General features: G+C 51.7%; 1 protein-coding gene and 1 long non-coding RNA gene across 3 annotated transcripts in view; one reads left to right on the top strand and one right to left on the bottom strand.

Moving 5' to 3' along the window:
- Positions 1–1,397: 1,397 nt before the first annotated feature.
- The window catches only part of LOC100119924 (homeotic protein ultrabithorax-like), a 122,812-nt gene continuing 105,507 nt past the window's right edge, over positions 1,398–18,702 (top strand). For both annotated transcript variants that reach the window (XM_008207263.4, XM_031928695.2), the window contains exon 1: positions 1,398–3,003. In XM_008207263.4, coding sequence (XP_008205485.2) covers positions 2,280–3,003 — 724 coding nt within the window. In that variant the 5' untranslated portion in view covers positions 1,398–2,279. The remainder of the gene's footprint in view (positions 3,004–18,702) is intronic.
- LOC116417150 lies at positions 3,030–15,621 on the bottom strand. Its single transcript, XR_004227423.1, has 5 exons — positions 15,391–15,621; positions 7,943–8,284; positions 7,436–7,548; positions 7,053–7,349; positions 3,030–4,042 (listed from the first exon to the last, which is right to left on the bottom strand). It is a non-coding gene; the product is annotated as an uncharacterized LOC116417150 (long non-coding RNA).

Here is an 18,702-nt window from a genome sequence, read left to right as displayed (position 1 = left end):
CAGCACACAGAAGCATCTCATTCTAATCCATCGTCCCATACGCGCACGAGTCGAGAGAACGAGAGAGAGAGAGAGAGAGAGAGAGAGAGAGAGAGAGAGAGAGAGAGAGAGAGAGAGAGAGAGAGAGAGAGAGCCCCATCAGCACTGGTATACATACACCTACCCCATAAAAATCTCCCGTAGCGGCCGCTCGTCTAATAAAAAGGCAATCGGACAAAACGCCCGGCACTCAAACGAAACCGCGCGGGCGCGCGCAGTCGATGCTGGTCGTTTGAAAGTCGCGAGGGCTCTGCCAGCGGCCGGTTCGGCCGTCGGCCCAGAGGTGGCGCTGCTCTGCACGCGCGCTGCCGACTATCCAGCTCTGAGGCTCTGGTGTGCTGCCAGGCCAGGCGCGCGCGTGGAGCGGCCGCGCGAGGGCGGGGCTTGAGCCGCAGCCCCCGCAGGGGTGGGGGTAACGGTACCGGCAGCAGTAACGGCTGCTGGTGGGGGGGTTGCAGCGCACTACTTTCGCCGGGCGTAGGAACGCGGCGCGGTACTCGTGACGAATTCAATTCTGATTGGTCCTTAAGCATAACCTCCCCCTTGGCACCTCGCATCTTCGCTCCAAGATCCGCGTTCTCTCTCTCGCGCTCACGTGAGCGCCGTCTTCCACTCCCCCACCCCTTTCGTCGCGCGCCAGCTCCGTCCTGCTCTCTCTCTCTCTCTCTCTCCTCGCGGGCTCCTTATCTGAGAGCGAGCGAGAGAGAAAGAGAGAGAGAGAGAGAGAGAGAGAGAGAGAGAGAGAGAGAGAGAGAGAGCTCGCGGGCTGTACGAATTTAATCCGGCGGCACGTCGTTGAGTTACTAGAGCGCTCTACAGGGGGCTCTCCTGGCCGAGCCGAGAGGAGCGCGAGCGAGCGAGCGAGAGAGAGAGAGAGAGAGAGAGAGAGAGAGAGAGAGAGAGAGAGAGAGAGAGAGAGAGAGAGGCGGTTAGAGAAGGAAGGGAGTTATACAAAGGTGGGACAGAGAGAGAGAGAGAGAGAGAGAGAGAGAGAGAGAGAGAGAGAGAGCGCGCACGCGTTCGCTCGGGTTATCGCGCACGCTATACTCTCGGGCCTTTATAGCGAGCGTGGAGAGGGGCGAGCGGAGAGCGCGCGCACACAGAGACGCAGGCACGCGAGAGAGCGAGAGAGCGAGAAAAAGAGCTCGAGGGGGAGAGAGAAAGAGCGAGCGGAGTATAGGCATCGGAGCAGAGTGTGTGCCGCGCGCATTATACTCCCGTGGCGCGCGCGAGCGAGAAGGAGAAAGGTAGAGTCCGACGGCTCTTTCTCTCTCTCTCTCTCTCTCACTCACTCACTCCGGCTCTGTATACACACGGCGCGAGTAGTGTGGCAGCACACGGGGCGCGAGAAAAGCAGTAGTGTGCCGTGGACCAGCGCACTGGCATACCGTACGGCATTTCGCTCGTATAACGATCCCTCTCTCACTCGCTCTCTTCCCGCATCAGTGTGCGCGCAGCAGCAGCGGCAGCGGCAGCGGCAGCGTTTTATACATACGTACACACACGGAACAGCAGTCTGATTGCGCGCGCGGTGCGGCGGTGCGGCAGTGTTCCTTCCTCGCTCCTACCGCCCCATCAGTCGACGCACGGCTATTGCGGCTGGTGGTGCGTTTTCTCCCAGCGGCTCCTCTCTCTCTCTTTCTCTCTCTCTCTCTCTCTCAGTGCAGTTCGTGCATACGTACGCGCGATTACACAGTGTGCATCCATCGTCGTCGACAGCTCTCAAGGACATACTCACCTCTTCCACGAACAGAGCGATACCAATAACGGGCTATTTAAATCTCGGCGGCAGCAGCTGTCAGCGATCGACGGCGGGCCACGCGCTGGGCTGTCGCGTGCCGGGCAGCTTTTATAGCCCGTCTCATTACCCGCTTTACTGCGTCGTAACGCTTTAACGATCATCGCCGCTCGCCGAGTGTTTTCATCGCGCCTCTGAGCAGAGAGACGAGGACAAGTGGCGAGAGAGAAAGTGGCCATAAACCCCGCGTGCTACTGCTGGTCGAGGATGCTCTCGACGTGAGTCCTTGTGCCGGCGCCTCTCGGTCCCTCTGTTTACTAAGCCAGTGAGTTCGCGTGCGAGCGAAACCTGCGGTGCGCGACCAGATGACTTTTACGGCCCGCTGCCAGTTTGCCGCGCTTTTCGCTCCAGTCTGAGACAGCGCGAGACAGGACAGTCGAGGCGGCTCTCTTCCCGCTGACTCCAGTTCTAGTGCAAGTGATCCAAGATAGCCGGAGTAGCGATGAACTCGTACTTCGAGCAGAGCGCGAGTGGCTTCTACGGGAGCCACCACCACCAGAGCTCGGCCGCGGCCCAGCACCACGACCCGGCCACCGCCGCGGCCTACCGCAGCTTCCCGCTCGGCCTGGGCATGTCGCCCTACGCCAGCAGCCAGCACCACCACCACAGCTCCTCGAGCCTGGGCATACACCCGGGCGGCGGGACGAACACGCGGCCGCCCCAGGACTCGCCGTACGACGCCAGCGTCGCCACGGCCTGCAAGCTCTACTCCTCGACGCCCGAGGCGAGCGGACACAGCACGTCCTCGTACACGGCGGCGGCCGCGGCCGCTAGCAAGGACTGCAAGCAGCAGGAGCAGGCCGTCGCGGCGGCCCACCAGAACGGCTACGCCGCGGTCATGGCGGCCGCGGCGGTCAAGGACGTCTGGCAGACGGCCTCGGCGGTAGCGAGCGGCCAGAGCGGCGCCGGCACCGGGGCCGGCAACTCCGCGGTGGTGCGCCCCTCGGCCTGCACCCCCGAGGGCTCGAGGGTGGGCAGCTACTCGGGCCTGGTGAGCGGCGGCGACGCGGCCTCGAGCCCCGGCAACAACGGCTCGAGCCGCTCGCTCAGCTCCTCCTGGAACACCTGCAGCCTCAACACCTCCGCGACGAGCCAGCCCGTAGCCACGCAGCTACACCAGCAGCCCACCGCCAACCATACCTTCTACCCCTGGATGGCCATAGCAGGTGAGTCTCTCTCTCTCTGATCTTCATTATCATACAAGTGTACACAAGCGCGGCCCGCGAAAGTCGCGTGCGCTGCAGACGGACAGACAGTAGCCGGAGAGCACGTGCTCGCTCGCGCGCGCTGTCTGCTCTCGGTGTGTTTGCGTACATTGTTCGGCTCCCTCTCTCTCTCTCTCTCTCTCTCGCGACTATGTGTGTGTGTACAACGTGTCTTCGCGCCCTTTTCGAGGGTCCGCGCGCGCGGAAATGTTACGGAGCGCCGGGGAGGGCGTGCGTATGAATGCGTATTAAGTGCGCGATACACACACGCGTTGCTGTATTCTCTCTGTTGCCGAGGGGTGAACCTGCCGCGGGAGAAGCCGAGGAGTTAAATTGAGAGGCGGGCGATTTTGCTAAGTCAATTTGCCGAGCCGCGATTTGTTTCGAGCTCGTTGTCCTTTTTTTTTCGTGGCTTATGTCCGTGGTGAGAACGTTACACGAGGGGAGAGAATTAACGCTTGTATACGGAGTTGACAAGTATGCTCGCAGTGGAAGAGTCGCATTATTTTGATGTACTGCATGAATATAAAGTGTATCGAAAAAATCTAATTTTCCCGCGTGGAAAATTCGAACGCGCTGACGCGTCGAAGCGCGATTTTCGACTCCGATTCCCGCACGCAGCGCATTTTCGAGCTCGATTGAAATATACGAGAGCGTTCGTCATGCTTCTCTCTTTCCCTCATTCTCGCTTCGCAAGCGCGCGCGCGCGCGCGAACTTTAGCGTGAATTTATCGGCGCTCCAAACTAAAAATATTCCATCGGCCCTGCCTCCGGATGAATGGACCTTGCGTGAGCGTGCGTGTGTGTTATTCGCCCGGGCCAATAAAGTATAGACCTCTTCTCTCTTGCGAATGCGTCGAGCGTATAGTTGTTTTGCTGCTGTTGCTGGACGAGTCTCTCTCCCTCACTTATGTATACCTGCCTCACCGGCTACTTGCGCCAGCAAGAGGTTTCGAGATAACGAAATCGTTCCGGTAAGGTCGCAGCACTTGCTCGATACCTTGAACAGAAAAAAATAAACTTGGCTGAGTAAAAAGTATAAAGCGGAAAATTTTTACGAGCTACTCGTTTCGAAATCAAATCTGAATAAACGTTGTAGAATTGGGAAATATCGTAGCGTATCATGGGAAAAAAGGAACAGGCGAAAATCTAGATATTCGTAGGTATACCAGACCACGCGACTGTATTAGCCGTATGCGCGAGAGCGACGTGGAGATTTATTCGCGAGCGTGGTTTGACGAGCCCGGGACACACTCGCGTGTGTGTATCGCACACGCGAGACGCATGAAAATCGCGCGCGAGACACGTCGTGCTTTATCGCGTTCCACATATCTCGCGCGAACGCAACTCTTTATCTGCGGGAAAATCAGAGAAAGACTCGACAGGCTCATATGTGTCTGTGTGCATGCATACGCGTGCGCGTGGACCAGTGAAGCACATCGGCGCGGGAACCGCCGTTTCTATACGTAATGAGCGAATTCAAGGTATTACCCGCGGTCTTATTGAAAATTAGCTCTCTATCTCTGTTGAGATGTGTAATAGATTGGGGAAAAGACTGTGGTTAAGGCGGCGTAATTGAAAGCAACGTGCACTGTCACAGAGTGTATAGGCATGTCAGAGGTGTTATTACGGAAGAAATTGACAATCCAGCGCGTCTAACCGTAGCCTGAATTTTACTACTTAATCGCTGTAAACAATGCCGTTGCGTCGCGTATAATTTTTCTGTTGTCGTTCTCCATACACAAAAGCTATGCTATAATCCAACAGCCATCAATTCCACTCCCTTTTACCGCCATACAATCCGCGTTACAAAATGTTTTCTCAGCTCCGAAATCGCGCGAGGGCATTATGCGCAGTGCTTCCTCATCTAACCCCACCCATCAATTTCCCGGATCCGAGCGGTCGCGCGTGCGATATGAATTTCATAGGCGCGAAAAGGGCTCGCAGGCCCAAGAATAGAGTCAAGTGCGTGTAAAATCGGCCGGTATAAGGCACGAGCTCGCGTCTATAATAATGGAGCGAAGAGGGTTCGCCGCGCCGTCGACGTTCCCCGATTAGGGTTCAAGTGGCTCGTCGTCTCGTTCCAGTCTCTCTCTTTCCCTTCGCGCGCGAGCGAGCGCCGCGCGGCCGTGTAGCGGCTTTGACACACATATACACAGAGATGAGAGGCGCACATACGATCACCCCTCCGGAACCCAAATTCCGGCAGCAGTAGTCAGCTGTTCTCTCCCGCAGAATCTAGAGACCGCTTTCAGACTCGTGTAGATATATATAATCATCGGTCGGCCCGACAGAGAGGGCACCGTCTCTCTCTTTATCTTGCTCTCTTGGCTTTGCCTTCTCAGCTGTTCGCTCGTTCTCGGAGTCCGTATGAGATGTTTCGAGTTTTGTTGTCGTAGCTTGAAAAATGTTTCAGGAGAATTGAATGAAAAGTGTTCGCATGAGTTTCTCGTAAATTTTCCTAATCTCTAATTCCTTCAAGAAAAAAATCCGTAATCAATTCTCGAATCTAAAAAGAGTCTCATTCATTACGGCTCTCCCCATCAATATCGAATAAATCTCGCGACAGAGCTTAAAAATCGCGGAGGAAACTCCCCTCGCGCTCCCGTCAATTTATATCCATTAGCGTCAATATTTATGCGCGCATCGCCTCGCCAAAGGAAGAATAAAAAAAATAACGATTTTCGCCTCGGCGATGCGTATCGCGATAAGAATTAATTACGCGCGCTTATCACGCGCGCTCTAGCTCCTACTTTGAAAATCAAAAGGCAAGAGCGATCGCGGCGCGCGTATAAATCTCTCGGTTAATTCGGTTAGTGTCGACGATCGCGCGCTACTGCACATGTACGTACGCGTATCCGGAAAAACGAGTACAACTCCCGCGAGAAATCATGCTGCGGACGCGTTAATATAGACGGAAAGCTTGAATTATCGATCTATCGAACGAAAGCACGCCATACAACACCTTTGCGGAGAACCTGTTCGCTTGTATTTACCCGCGGACGTATACTCGGAGTCATTGACTCAAATCGCGCACTACTGACTCTTCTAGCTATCATCGCGAGTTGGTATAACTCGCGCCGCGAGCACTCAAAGCGAGGATAATCTAATCGAGCCGAAGATCGATCTTCGTTTCTATACACACAGGCGACCGTATAGTCATCGATATCGCCTGCGCGCGTTGATTGTTAATCTCTCGCGGAGCTTTGAGCTTCCGACTGTCGAGGATTGAACTGTTGCACCGAGCTTTGCGGGGGTGTACGTGTACTTGCGTCGCGGCCTGATAAGACGAACGTGCATTACGCGTGCGCGGGTGGTTGCATAATGGCACTGCGAGAAACTCCGATCGATAGCGTTTCTTACGGCCGCGACGGGCATTTAAATCCTTCTCTACTCTGCGTTGTATTATGAATATAAATAGAACGTTTTCGTTGTTGTGACTAAAAAACTTATCGCGGCGAGTTTACGAGCTAATCTATCGATTAATTAAATCTGTGAACGCGTGTGCGTACAGAGCGAATTTATTCGCTCGAGAAAGAGAGATTAGAAGAGGCTGCTTTATCTCGCGCCTATAAATCACGATGGGAAACATCAAAAGAAACGCGAGAAGCAAGAGCTTCTTCTATACGCTTCGATGATAAAATTATTTTTGTCCTGTACGCGCGATCGACGGCTTGTTTATGCAATCATGCAAATGCGCTTCAATAATGATGTGTCGTTGCCCCGCGATTCACGACTCAATCCGATATATTATTAAAGCTATATAACACAGCGCGCAATTTACAACCGCAAACGAGATCAATAAAATTCCCCACGACTCTATTCCAAAAGAATAATCACCACATTAAAAGCTCCTTAATGCAAACCCGTAACATACACTGCACACACAGCGCCATGCGAGAAAGAGACAGACGCGTATTCTCAAATGACCGGGTGTATCCCCGCGCTCCCTTTATCGTCCGGCGAAATCTCGTAAATTTGAATGGCTCGCGTCGAGGCTCGTTTTTTACCTGCGTGCGCTCGCAATGCATCTTTTATCTTCCCTCCCGCTTGCTCCTCTTCCTTTCTTCGCTGGAAATGTTAGAGGAGGCGACCACGGAGAAAATTCGCTTTACTCGTGCGACACAAAGCTGTGCGAGTAGATCACTTTCTCTCACTCTCCGCAGATGTTCCGGCTAGATATTTACGATTTCTCATTGAGCCAAGGGGCGCCGCGCGGTAGACGTCGGCCTGTAGGGTAATTAGAGGGCGGGAGAGCCAGCGTTACCCTGCGCAGTCGTTTCCCTCTTCTGGCGGTGCGTGTATACCTTGGAAAAAAGAGAGCAAAGCGTTAGTCCGTGTGTATGCTTTTTAGGATGCGTTTTAGAAAAGAGAGAGCGTGGCCGAGTTTCACCTTTTTAAAAGGGCATTAACGTGTGTCCTGTGCCCGGCAGCATTGTACTGGATTTAGTCAAGCTAAATGCCAGTGGACTCGTTTTGGTTTGACTGATTTATCGCTGCAAACCCCTTTAAAAATAAAATATCGCAATTTAATGAGCTTATAACTTTGCAAAATCGCGTGCAGTTATGGATTGTAAGACGTTAGCGCATTAGAATTGCACTCTGCTAAAATTAAACGCGAAAAATTATGCACATATTCATTTACTCGATACTTGTATGATATGGCAAAAATGCATAATTCATCGCACTCGCATTACGTCTTTTAACAACGCCAACAGAGATCTCGAATCGCAATCAAACAGTCTACCGCTCTTCATAACGAGAAAGAAGAAACCAAAGCGCGCGGTCGAATCAGTTCCCGCGTAAAAAGCCGCACCACGTGGTTAGCGCGCACGAGGTTTTCAAGTCCCGCCACACGGAGAGAGAGAGAACACGAGAAGCAGAGAGAGGTGTTACGTACCTCGGGGAGTAACTTCGTTCAATATAAACCAGCTACGAAACGGCACTGTAACCGTAACGTTGACGTTTACGACGACGAAATCGCAGCTTGGCTCGTTTCCTCGCCCCCGCCTCCGCGCCATCCCCCTCACGGCACCGGCTCGAGACTGCTGCTGCTGCTACTACTGCTCGTGCACATTCCGCCGATAATGCAGAGACCACTCTCGGCTCGGCTATTTCCCTCCTCCTTCGCTGCTTCTTTTTCTTTCTCGCCTCGCTGCGCGTAGCTTCGTTTTTTTCGCTTCCTACGCCACTGCCTCCGCTGCTGCTGCTTCTGAGTTTCGAGTGGCCGCACGGCGATCATCTGCAATGCGAGTTACATCGTTTAATCATTTAACCAGGCGTAATTTATGGCAATCTTCTTATCGCTATCGGGGGATATTTTTATAATTTTAATGCCGGCGTTTAGATTGCACGGTGGCGGGCTCGTAAAAACGCTGAACAAGTGTACTTTTGCAGCGCTCGATGATAATTTTTCCCGTTAATATTGTGTATACTGGCTGCTCGTCGACTTTTAAAGGTAATTGCCTACTGAACGGATAGCGGGTTATAAAAGCTTATCTAAATCACCTGACAAGCCATACAGTTTTAACTTACATAAACGAATGCAAGCGCCGCCGCTCCAGTTTTTAAGGTTTTACCGCGATAAGTGTATACACACGGAAAGCGACATTTTACGACTGTAAATAGCGCGTAAAGTAATTCTGAGAGTGTATGGAAGAGTAATGGCACGGGAGCCGAATTTCATCAAGGAAGCAAAGTTCAGAGCACACATAAAAATAACATATCCGACTGCACGGCCAGCTATATAGTTTATCATGGAATCTCGGGTGTAATTAATAACTGCAGCCGGCCAGTCCTCGAGGAATCAACTACTCCACGCCATGCGATGAAAGTAACGCTCTCAGGCGCCTGCTCACTAGCGCCCTCCTCTCGGCCCTCGCTTCCCCCCGCCATCTTCTCCCTCTCTATATATGTATACAGCACGCGCGCTATATACGAGGCAGATGAGCAGCAGCAGCGCGCTTCAATCAAAGTAATTGAAAACGACGGAGTAGAGTCGAGAGCTTAGAAAACGAGCCATTTTCGGAATCGAAAACTTTGCATGTGCCGCTGCAGTTTCGACGAGCCGTGTGTATACACACCATCCCTTCGCCGCTCCACTTATACGGCGCCCGGGCAGGGATGGTGTATTAGATGGCCTCGAGATACCTCGCAATCGACTAATTGCCACCGAACATCCGATCGCGCCCGCTCGTCCGTATGCAGTATCTCATGCGCTGCTTCTGTATTGCTTGTAGTGTTTCCGATGTTATGACGAGCACGTGCGCGAGCGATCGGTATTGGAGAGGGGTAGTCGAGGCTCGTGTTTCTTTTTTTTCACGGAGGAGTTGTGCGTGCACACGTGCACGGGTGGAGGAGAAGCGAAATTTATTTTTCGTTGCGGTCTGCGTGATGATGTGTTGAAAATGGCGCTTCGGATATTGCCCCGGAGGAAAATTGATTTTTTTTGGGGGGGATACACACCGTATATCTATAACTTTTTTAGTTCATATACCGAAAGATTGTAGTATACGTAAAAGATGACATCGCATCATCATCTCACTCTTGTGCATCCGTGGATCCACGGCGCGGAATATAGGCGGGTACGCCCGCGATTCGGTGATCGAGTGCAGCCGCATACACACACACACGCGCGCGCGTTCTCTCTCTCGCTCTTTCCGGCCGGCGATTCCTACAAGGCTGCCGGATATACCGTATAGACTTGCGCGCGCTTGACTTACGCGCTCGGTTGTATACGCCCTTTCGGCTTCTCCCGCTGCTACTGCCCGTCCGAAAAACATCCGGCAGTCGCGCCGAAAAATATATAATCTTATGTAGCCCTCGAGGCGCGAGAGCTACCGCAGACACACACAGGCCCAGCTCTCGCATTCATGGGAGCACTTTAACGCGGCGTCGAATCGCTCATTATCTCTCGCTTGCCGCTGCTGCAGCGTGTTGCATATTTTTCTGCGACGCTGCCGGCGAACTCGTCTGATGTTGAGCGTATAGTCCGATCCGTATCGCTTTTGTTCGAGTTTTTGGCTGCGTACGTGGCGAGTGGCTCGTTGATGCGGATAATGAGGCACGAGCGCGCGTGTAATTTATTGGGTATGAAAATTGTTTATTAATTCCGTGAAAGAGAGAGTCTAATGTGATGTCCTTGATTTTTACGATTTTTTTTCTTCCCGTGTGTTTTCGTCGCCGCGGGGGGGGGGGGGGGGGGATTGACGAGGCCGAAATCGCTGCGGGTATAGTGCGTCTTTAATATTCACCGAGGAATGCGCTGTTCTTCTGCTGTACACTCTCGCTGTATACTTAGAGCCTTGCTCCCACTCTCTCGCGTAATTGCGATTGCATTACGACGCGTCGTCGTTTTACAAGGCGAAAAAAATTGATATCAGGTATAGGCTCGAGGACGAGTGCCGGTATATTAAAGAAAATCGAAATCTTGTCGTACGGGAAAAATTCTCCTCATTAAAATAGCACGCAGTTTGATCGCCGTTTAATTGTTTCCGCAGAGCGCGCTTATATACAATTAAAATAAAATATCCACCATTCTCGCGTACATTCAATCCATTAATTAAGCTGGAAAAAGTGCGAGAAAACGAGAAAAACTGCACGCGGTAGTTTTCCTCCAAAGCAGGAAAACTCCAGCCGTCGCGCGATGAATCAGCCGCAGCTCGAAATATTCGTTATACACACTTTCAACAAATCGCGTGATTCGCCTGGCCAACAAGCAAACAAACCTAATTAAACGAATAGAATCGCGCGCGCTCGCAGCAGCGGCGTAACACGCGAAGCCCCGCGGAAATTTGCATAGAGCAATAAGCGTTCGCTCGGAAAAAGAGAAACGCAGTACAGCAGAGTGTGAGGGCCGCCGGCTCGGAAAAGAGGAGCAACAAAAAAAGAGAGAAGGAAGCTAGCGAGCGAGCGAGCCCGTTGAAGCACAGCGCTCGCGAATAAAAACCCATGCATAATCTTTTCCCCGTTTCAGCGAGTTTCTCGCTTGTGTTTTATGGCCGACGCGCGCGCGCGCGAGCTAGAAAACAAACAGAAGCAAAGCGCGCTGCAGCGCCAACAGCGAAACAAAAGTCGCGCGGAAGAGAGCGCTGTGTGTGCTGCAACGCGAAAAAAAGGGAAAAATCAAAAAACAAACGGACTGTGAAAATGCGCCACCCACTCGTGTGTATACTTATAGCTTTCTTCTATGCGTCGCGCGCTATTGCGAATACAATTATACGCGGGCAGCCGTGAGGTTACCTACGCCTTTTCCGTTTGATGGACGAGCCGTTCGCATGAGCTTCCAGCTTTCTCTCCCCTCCAGCGTTATCTGGCTGTTTTGCAAATTTCACGCGGCGACGAGTTATCGCTCGCGCGATTAATTTCCTAGCTGCCGTCTGATTCTCTATCAATTAAGCGGACGCTTCTTTCTGGCGCTGCACCTGACCGATAAAAGAAGCCCGCGTGTGTTGATCGAAGCGAGGAGAGGACGCCGCGTTGCGTGAGCGGAGAGCTTTATTGAAAGATAGTGTAGTTTTTATCTGGAACATCATGTGATCACGAGGCATTTCCGGATTTTACGAGGCTCATAATTTTTATTTGCGCTGATGATTCGGTCTACTTATATATAGAGTGAAGAGCGACCACTTCTTCAAACAGCTGCTTCTATGTCGATTTTGCTGAGAAGGAAGACTGTCAAGATAAAAAAAAATTAGAAAACACGAGCTTCGCATATAAGTACCCACCTAAGCAAGCTTATGTTTATCCCTAATAAGAGGTCGCACACATGCGCACACGAGATCCTTGAGCTCGAGCATTGACATCGTGGGACTTAGCTCGAGGATGAGCAGCAGCATAGTAGCGCAAGTATAATCAGTCAGTGGCGCCTATGCGGTCGCGTCGATACCCATTTATTTGAATTAATATAACAGTAGCCATATCGTATGTGCGCTGCACGAACTGCACGTCGAGTAAATGCCACCGTGCACGTTGTGCCTACTTTTTCCTCCGATAATGCAGCACTTGCTCTCTTTGCGCGTAATTCCCACGGCGTCTTAACTCTCGAGTATACGACGTGTATAGGTACCTATATATTTATAAGTATGCAAAAAAGGGACAGCTACTTCGTCGCCGCGACGCGTTTTCAATTAATGCGAACGCGCGCGCTCGCGAGAATATTATTGCAAATAGATTTCGAAGCTCGTAACTCACGCCGCGGACTTTTTGCGTCTGCCGTCAGGCACGAACCTGCTCTTTCTCTCGTTCGTTATGTTCTGCGGCGGCGAGTCGGAGAGAGAGAGAGAGAGAGAGAGAGAGAGAGCTCGATGGGCGGCCATTACGGCCAGCACCTGCCTGCCTCCTTGGCGACCTGGCTCTAGTAGCCTCGTCCTTCTCTCTTATTGCCCTGACCGCTGCTGCTTTCTTCTCTCCCGACCGTTGCACACACACGTACACACACACACGAGCTCATCTTCGCACTCCATTTTTTCTGCCTGTGTTTTTATTCTTCGTTTTCGCCTCTGTCCCGGCTCTTTTACAGTTGTAATGGGCCTCTGCCTCGGTATATTTAGCTATAATGAAACACTTCTAATTCGCTGCAGTTCTCTCTCTCATTATAAAATCGTAAAGTCGCCGGCGATTCATGCGCGCGTAAACGACTATCGATTATCCGCGGAACCGAGGTTAGAAAAAATTTCAATTTCGCAGCTCGCACCGACGAAGATGAAAAAGTCGTCTTGCGGTGATACGCACTCTCACACCGAGGGGGGTATAAATTTCCTCGCAACTGCGTTATACACTGTCGACGACGTAGCTGCAGTCAACGCCGCGTACATAGCGTTGAATTACCGCCTGCGCGCTGCACCGCCGCCGCTAATGATACAGGATGGACGACGGCTTGTACGCCGCAGCCTAATATCTCCGCGAAGCCGCAATAAATACGTCGGCGCATCATTGCCCGCCGTTCCGTCATAACTTTTGCCGGGCGTATAAGTTAACGCCACCGGAGTTACACACTGTGCGCCTCTATTGCAGCGTTGCACTACTGTCCGCTCTCTCTCTCTCTCTCTCTCTCTCTCTCTCTCTCTCTCGCGATCTCGATGCCGTCGGCTTAATCGCGATACAATGCTCGACGTGCGCAGCGCGCGCGACTCGCATATTGATAGAACGTACAGAGCAGAGCGGAGTTTGATAGATGCGCGACACTTTCGGGAGGGCCGAAAAATTTTTTCGAGCGGGAGGATTGATTGATTTCTTTTTTAATTTAGTTTTTTGTCGGCTCTGTTCATGCGCGGCTGAAACGTGCGCGCGAGAGGCGCAAAGAGATGGATGCGCGGCTCTTTTGTTTCAACTGCGTAGGATTTCGGAATTGCTTCGGAGGTATACTTTTACGCCGATGTACGGAGGGATTTGAATATTTTTCTCGGCAATATATCACTCGAAGACGTAGCGGTATTTCATAAAACGCGCCTTCTCGGCGTCGGCACGTTTTGAAACCGAAAATGTGAAATATGACGTAAATCTCGCTTGTAAAAAAAGGTAACAACTATATGAAAAACGTTGACAGTCGAATTGCGGGTTTATGATCGAATTGTTATACAGCCTCGGTCTTGAAAATTTTTCGATTTTGTGATCGGCCAATTGAGCCTCGGCGGTATACCTGCACAGTCCGAGGGACGCCTCCATTTCCATTCGCCCGTAATAATATCGATTCCAAGGTGAAACCGTCACAAAAAAAGGTAGAGGGACGCGCCCGAGGCTGCAGGTGAAAAACCGTCTTGAAAATTCAAATTCTCAACCTGCGACGGTCGTTACACCGATATACAAAGGTCTGAATCTTTCCTCCAAATCTTCCACTTCCTCATGCCCGTCAATGCCCCGTTTCACTATCGCACACGCTGTTGTATCACATCGCATCTCATCCTTCCTCGCCCCCGAGCCAACCGCCCCGAACCCCGTGCGTCGCATCGCGGCAAATAATACACGCAGGGGAGATCTCTCTCGCGCGCGCGAGTATATAGCCGTAAGGTTACATAAAGCAATCGCATTATGTCGGCGCATCGATCCCGATGCAGTTCCGCCGCGTGCAGTGTAAGTGATTCGCGAACGGTGGATCCTCTCGCGCGTCTTATACCCGCTCATTTGCTCGCTGGACGTGATCCTTTGGCGCAGGTTGTGCCATTCGCTGAGAGCGAGAGAGGGCTGGGAGAAGGAGAAAAGGAGAAGCAAGGAAGGAAATAAGTTTCGGCCAGTGCAGCGCGAGAATGAACTCTGCCGAAAGTTTATTTCATTTTGCGAAGGAGCCGCGCGAGTCATTACTTTTCCATTACGGATTTACCGTTCCGCATTTTTGCGCTCGCGCGCGCATTGTTTTCTCTTTTTTTTCTGCTCTGCGCAGCGTAATTGGATGTGTGCTTAATTGCGCTGCTTTTTTTCTCTGTTGCAGGTAAGCTGGATCACGAGAGCCGTTCGTCTTCTAATTCCACAGGGTTATGTAAGTTACAACGAGCAATTATCCGAATCGGGAGGAGAAACGAGTACCATCGCGGTATCGCGTTACACACGGGCAGCAAAGCCTCGATCGGGTCTTAAAATAATTCCCGATAATGACACAATATCCAAAAGACCTGTACGTATCCGCAGCGCACGAGCGTGTGTGTCTGCGGGCGGTGGGCGAATTTGCATAAATCGTGGCGCACGGAAATCCATCATTCTCGCTCGTTCCCCCTCTCCCTCCGAGATGGGACTCTGTTGCATATGAACGTTCATTAGCGTATACTCGCGCGCGCGTTTCCTCCGCGAGCTTCGCAGTGTCTCTTTTTCCTGCTCTCTCTCTCTCTCTCTCTCTCTCTCTCTCGCTCGCGCGGAGGAACAGGTTTCCCCTAGGAATGCACGCCGGCCGTCGTTTGTTCGATTTACGACCGGTTAAAAGTGGTCTTGCATCTAACCGCACATTATATATTATACCGGAGCAGTCGCGCGCGAGCGCGCGAGAATTGTGAAGTATCACATGTCCGAAGCCGCGCCGCCGCCGCGAAATATCTCCAGATGGAAAATCCGCGAGTAGCTTCCCATAGCTGAATGTGAAGAGAGAGAAAGAGAGAGAGAGAGAGAGAGAGAGAGAGAGAGAGAGAGAGAGAGAGTTACCCAATGATCATTTCAAAACCGCTTCATAACCACACTACGGCCGCTAAGTAGGATATGGCAATTTCGTGAAGCAAATTGCTTATTCGAGACTCTCGCTATATATGTGTGTCACTATGTATAGTTTAGCCGTGCGGCGTGCGAAATTGCGCTTTAATTATTTCGACTATACAATGTTTGCCTTTTCTTCCAGAATATACCTCTATTATACATGCGTGTACTTACGTCATTCGCTACCTCGAACGCCGGCAGGTTATTTTTGAACGCGCAAGCGATTATGATTTATACCGGGAGGGACACGTATGGTTTCCAAGTCTAAATTCTGCGCGATTTCTCCGGAATCGAAATTTGCCAAAACATTCACTGTGTATACTCGAACTGCTCCGAAACGACACTCGAGTGGAAATAACACTCGGAGCAGCTCGTGAACTCGAGCATCAGGTAAAGGAAGGAACCTTCGAAGGAGAGGCGTCGAAAAGAAGTTGCCGTCGTAATTTCGAGCCGCCGCCGCCGCGTCGCCGGTGCAATAAAACTGGCGAATCTCTTCTCGGGGCACGTCCGAAAGCGAGTCCACTACGTGCTCCCTTCTCTGTCTCTGTCTCTCTCTCTCTCTCTCTCTCTCTCTCTCTCTCTCTCTCTCTCTCTCTCTCTCTCTCTCTCTCTCTCCTACTATACACCCATACCGATATACGCGCGCAGGGAACCTCTCGACTGTACAAAGAGGCAGCTCGGACCGTTAGCTTCTTCTTTTTTTGCGGAAAAAGTCATAAAACGCCGGAGAGCTGCCTAAGGCCAGAGAGGACGACAATGGGACATATAACTGTTAAGTTTCGGGCCCGTCGGCCGAAGGTTTTATATTTGCCCGTGAGGCCCCCAGCGGCGGTGTTTCTTGACTATTTTTCGCGGCGGAGGTTCCTCGTCCAGTTCTTCCGCGTCCGTCGCAACGTGACGACTGTCGTCTTCGCTCGACAGCTGATCTCCGTCCCTGTGTGTTTGTGTTTTCTGCTTGTGAATCACTCTACTCGGATAAGATCGATCGGTTTCTCTTATCGGTCCTCATTGCGAGTGTACTTTTGGAGGGCTGTACTCTGGTGTTCTCTCGTGAATCATCGTGTCGTGCTGTGGAATTTTTTGCGCTGATTCATAATACAATTTCTTGTGTACATACTTGTGAAGGTTTGGATTGAAATTAAACAAAGCGGAAAGAAAACGAGTGTTTCCAATTATTCCTAAACCTGCACCTCGTTTGCATCGCAGCGAAAGCTAGATTAAAAACTCGGCCATAACTTATCCGCACTTCCGATATAGCAGGCGAAATCCAATAGTCTCCTCTCTCTCTCGCTCGACTTCTCGCTACGAAACGAAGCCAAAAAGATAACGCGAAAACGAGAGCGTTCCGTCGGATAACGAAAAAAAAAGAAAAAGAAAAGCAGAAAGGTAAGACACAATGGGGAAGTTTCGATTATGCGAGGAACGCGTCGACGAGACGTATACGCGCCGTGTATTTCGAGTTCGCGCGTGTCTGCTCGGCAAGATTTATATCCGCGTACAGGGCGCGCGCGACTCTACTTCGGAAAGAAACGGGTTTCGCAAACGGGATTTGGATCGCTGCTGCTGCTGCTGTGGCTGCCGATAATCGGTTCGAGAGAATCGTCGGCCGGGCCAGGAAGGGTTTCTCTCTGCTCTCGCTTTTCGCGCTCTCGCTTTCTCGTTTCCTCTTCCTCGGGAGAGAAAGAGATAGAGAGAAAGACTGCACCCGGAGGGATAAGAGAGCGCCGGAGCTTCGGCGATGCTGCCCCGATGCGTATCTTGACTCTCGCTTTTTTTCACTGTTTGGATTGTCAGGAGAATCGGGCTTCTTTTTTTGGCGATGATAATTTTCGGCAGATAACTAATTGAATCACTAATCGGCGGGCTCGAGCGCTTTAGGCGAGTTTCATAAATTATTTCGGCCTCAGTGCGTAGCTTCGTTTTTAAAATTACTGTTCGTGAATTTTTTTTCTCCTCGTGTACATTCGAGTGTTTTTAACGCATGAAAACTCGAATTCTCGGCCAAAAACAAAAGGAAAAACTCCCGCGCGTCCATTCCGAGTATACCTATGCGTGAGCGCATGCACACAACGGAGCGTCAGCAGCGGGAGCGCGGTCAGCCCATGACGAGCGTGGAGAGCCTCCTGCGCGCACTTTCCTCTCTCTTTCTTTCTCTCTTCCGAGCTGTAGCAGCAGCAGCGGCGGCGATTGCCTCGCCTCGGTCCGAAGGTGGCCACTTACGTAACAGGTTGGGTGGTCCGAAGGACGGCCGAGACACCTCTGCCGCCATTAGCTGCTTCTTCCATTGTGGCACGCACAGTGCGCGATCGCGCGCGGAAATCGATTGCGCGGGGCCGATTTCGGCGATTATCGAAGCCGTATTATACTACGAGGCTGATGTGCGCGCGCTTGCGTGCAGGTACCCCCGCAGCGACTGCCGGGATTCGAATCTGCCGACGATGCTTCTTATTCGGAGGTCGTAAAAAAAAAAAAATGAGCGAGAGAAGATCGGGATAGCGGAGGGAGTGAGGCCGCTGATATTTATCGGGATTTGTATCGGCTGATTTGAAACATTATATAGTTGGTAATGTGCATAAATTATACCCGGATTCATAAATCCTCATGGGTAACTGCTATTATATACGAGGGCATGAGGTACCCGGCCGTTCCGATCGAGTTCGATGAGTCGCCCGTGTGTGTTTTGAGGAGATGCGGGAATACGGCCAGCTGGTTTTTAGCTGACTGTTATGCATAAATAACGTTCCGAAATTTTTAATTCCTCGCGGCTTTCTCAAATTCCCGTGTACAGGCTATCGGTAGCTCGCGGCCGAGCACGACTGCTGAAATTCGCGACTGCACGTCTTCCTCCCTCTCACTCGCGCACGCGCTCGATATTACTCTCTCATCAGAGCTCGTGGGACTCGCGGTTGCGACCCATTCTCTCACGTTTTTCGCGGCGCCCAGCATACACTCGCCTCCGCGTTGACTGTCCTTTCGCGCTCGAGAGATTTTCGCTCGTGGACATCGCGCTATGCCAGTAGTATAGTGGTGTGCGGTAACAAGGGGGGCTTCACCTCCCCCATAACGTTCTCGCCACCCCTTCCCTTTCTTGCGCGGCGGGTAATGCCAGGGTCTGTCTTTCGCGCTTTTTTTCTCTCTTTCTCTTTCTCTCTCTCTCTCTCTCTCTCTCTCTCTCTCTCTCTCTCTCCGAACCTCGGCAGCGGCGGCATCGCCGCTTGCACCTAGCAATTTTCGATCTCGGAAACTAGAGGGGACCGCTTTGGCTTTGCACGATCTCGGCTTTTACACGTAGCCGCCGCGGCTGCCTCTGAGCAGCTCGCGATGAAAGAGCCGAGAGTTTTGCGCGCGCGGCGTTTTTAGAAAATTGCGAGAGAGGGAGAGAGAGGGAACTCTCGAGAGCAATTTTTTAATCAATACACTATCTTCGCGGGAAGTTTTTCAGTTGCTTTACAGGCGTATAAATACGTTTTATTACCCTCCGAGCGC

The sequence above is a fragment of the Nasonia vitripennis genome, chromosome 4 (genome assembly GCF_009193385.2).
Source record: "Nasonia vitripennis strain AsymCx chromosome 4, Nvit_psr_1.1, whole genome shotgun sequence".
In the NCBI taxonomy this organism is placed as follows: Eukaryota; Metazoa; Arthropoda; class Insecta; order Hymenoptera; family Pteromalidae; genus Nasonia; species Nasonia vitripennis.
Note: the sequence above shows the minus strand (reverse complement) of the source record. Positions and strands in the feature narration are given on the sequence as shown.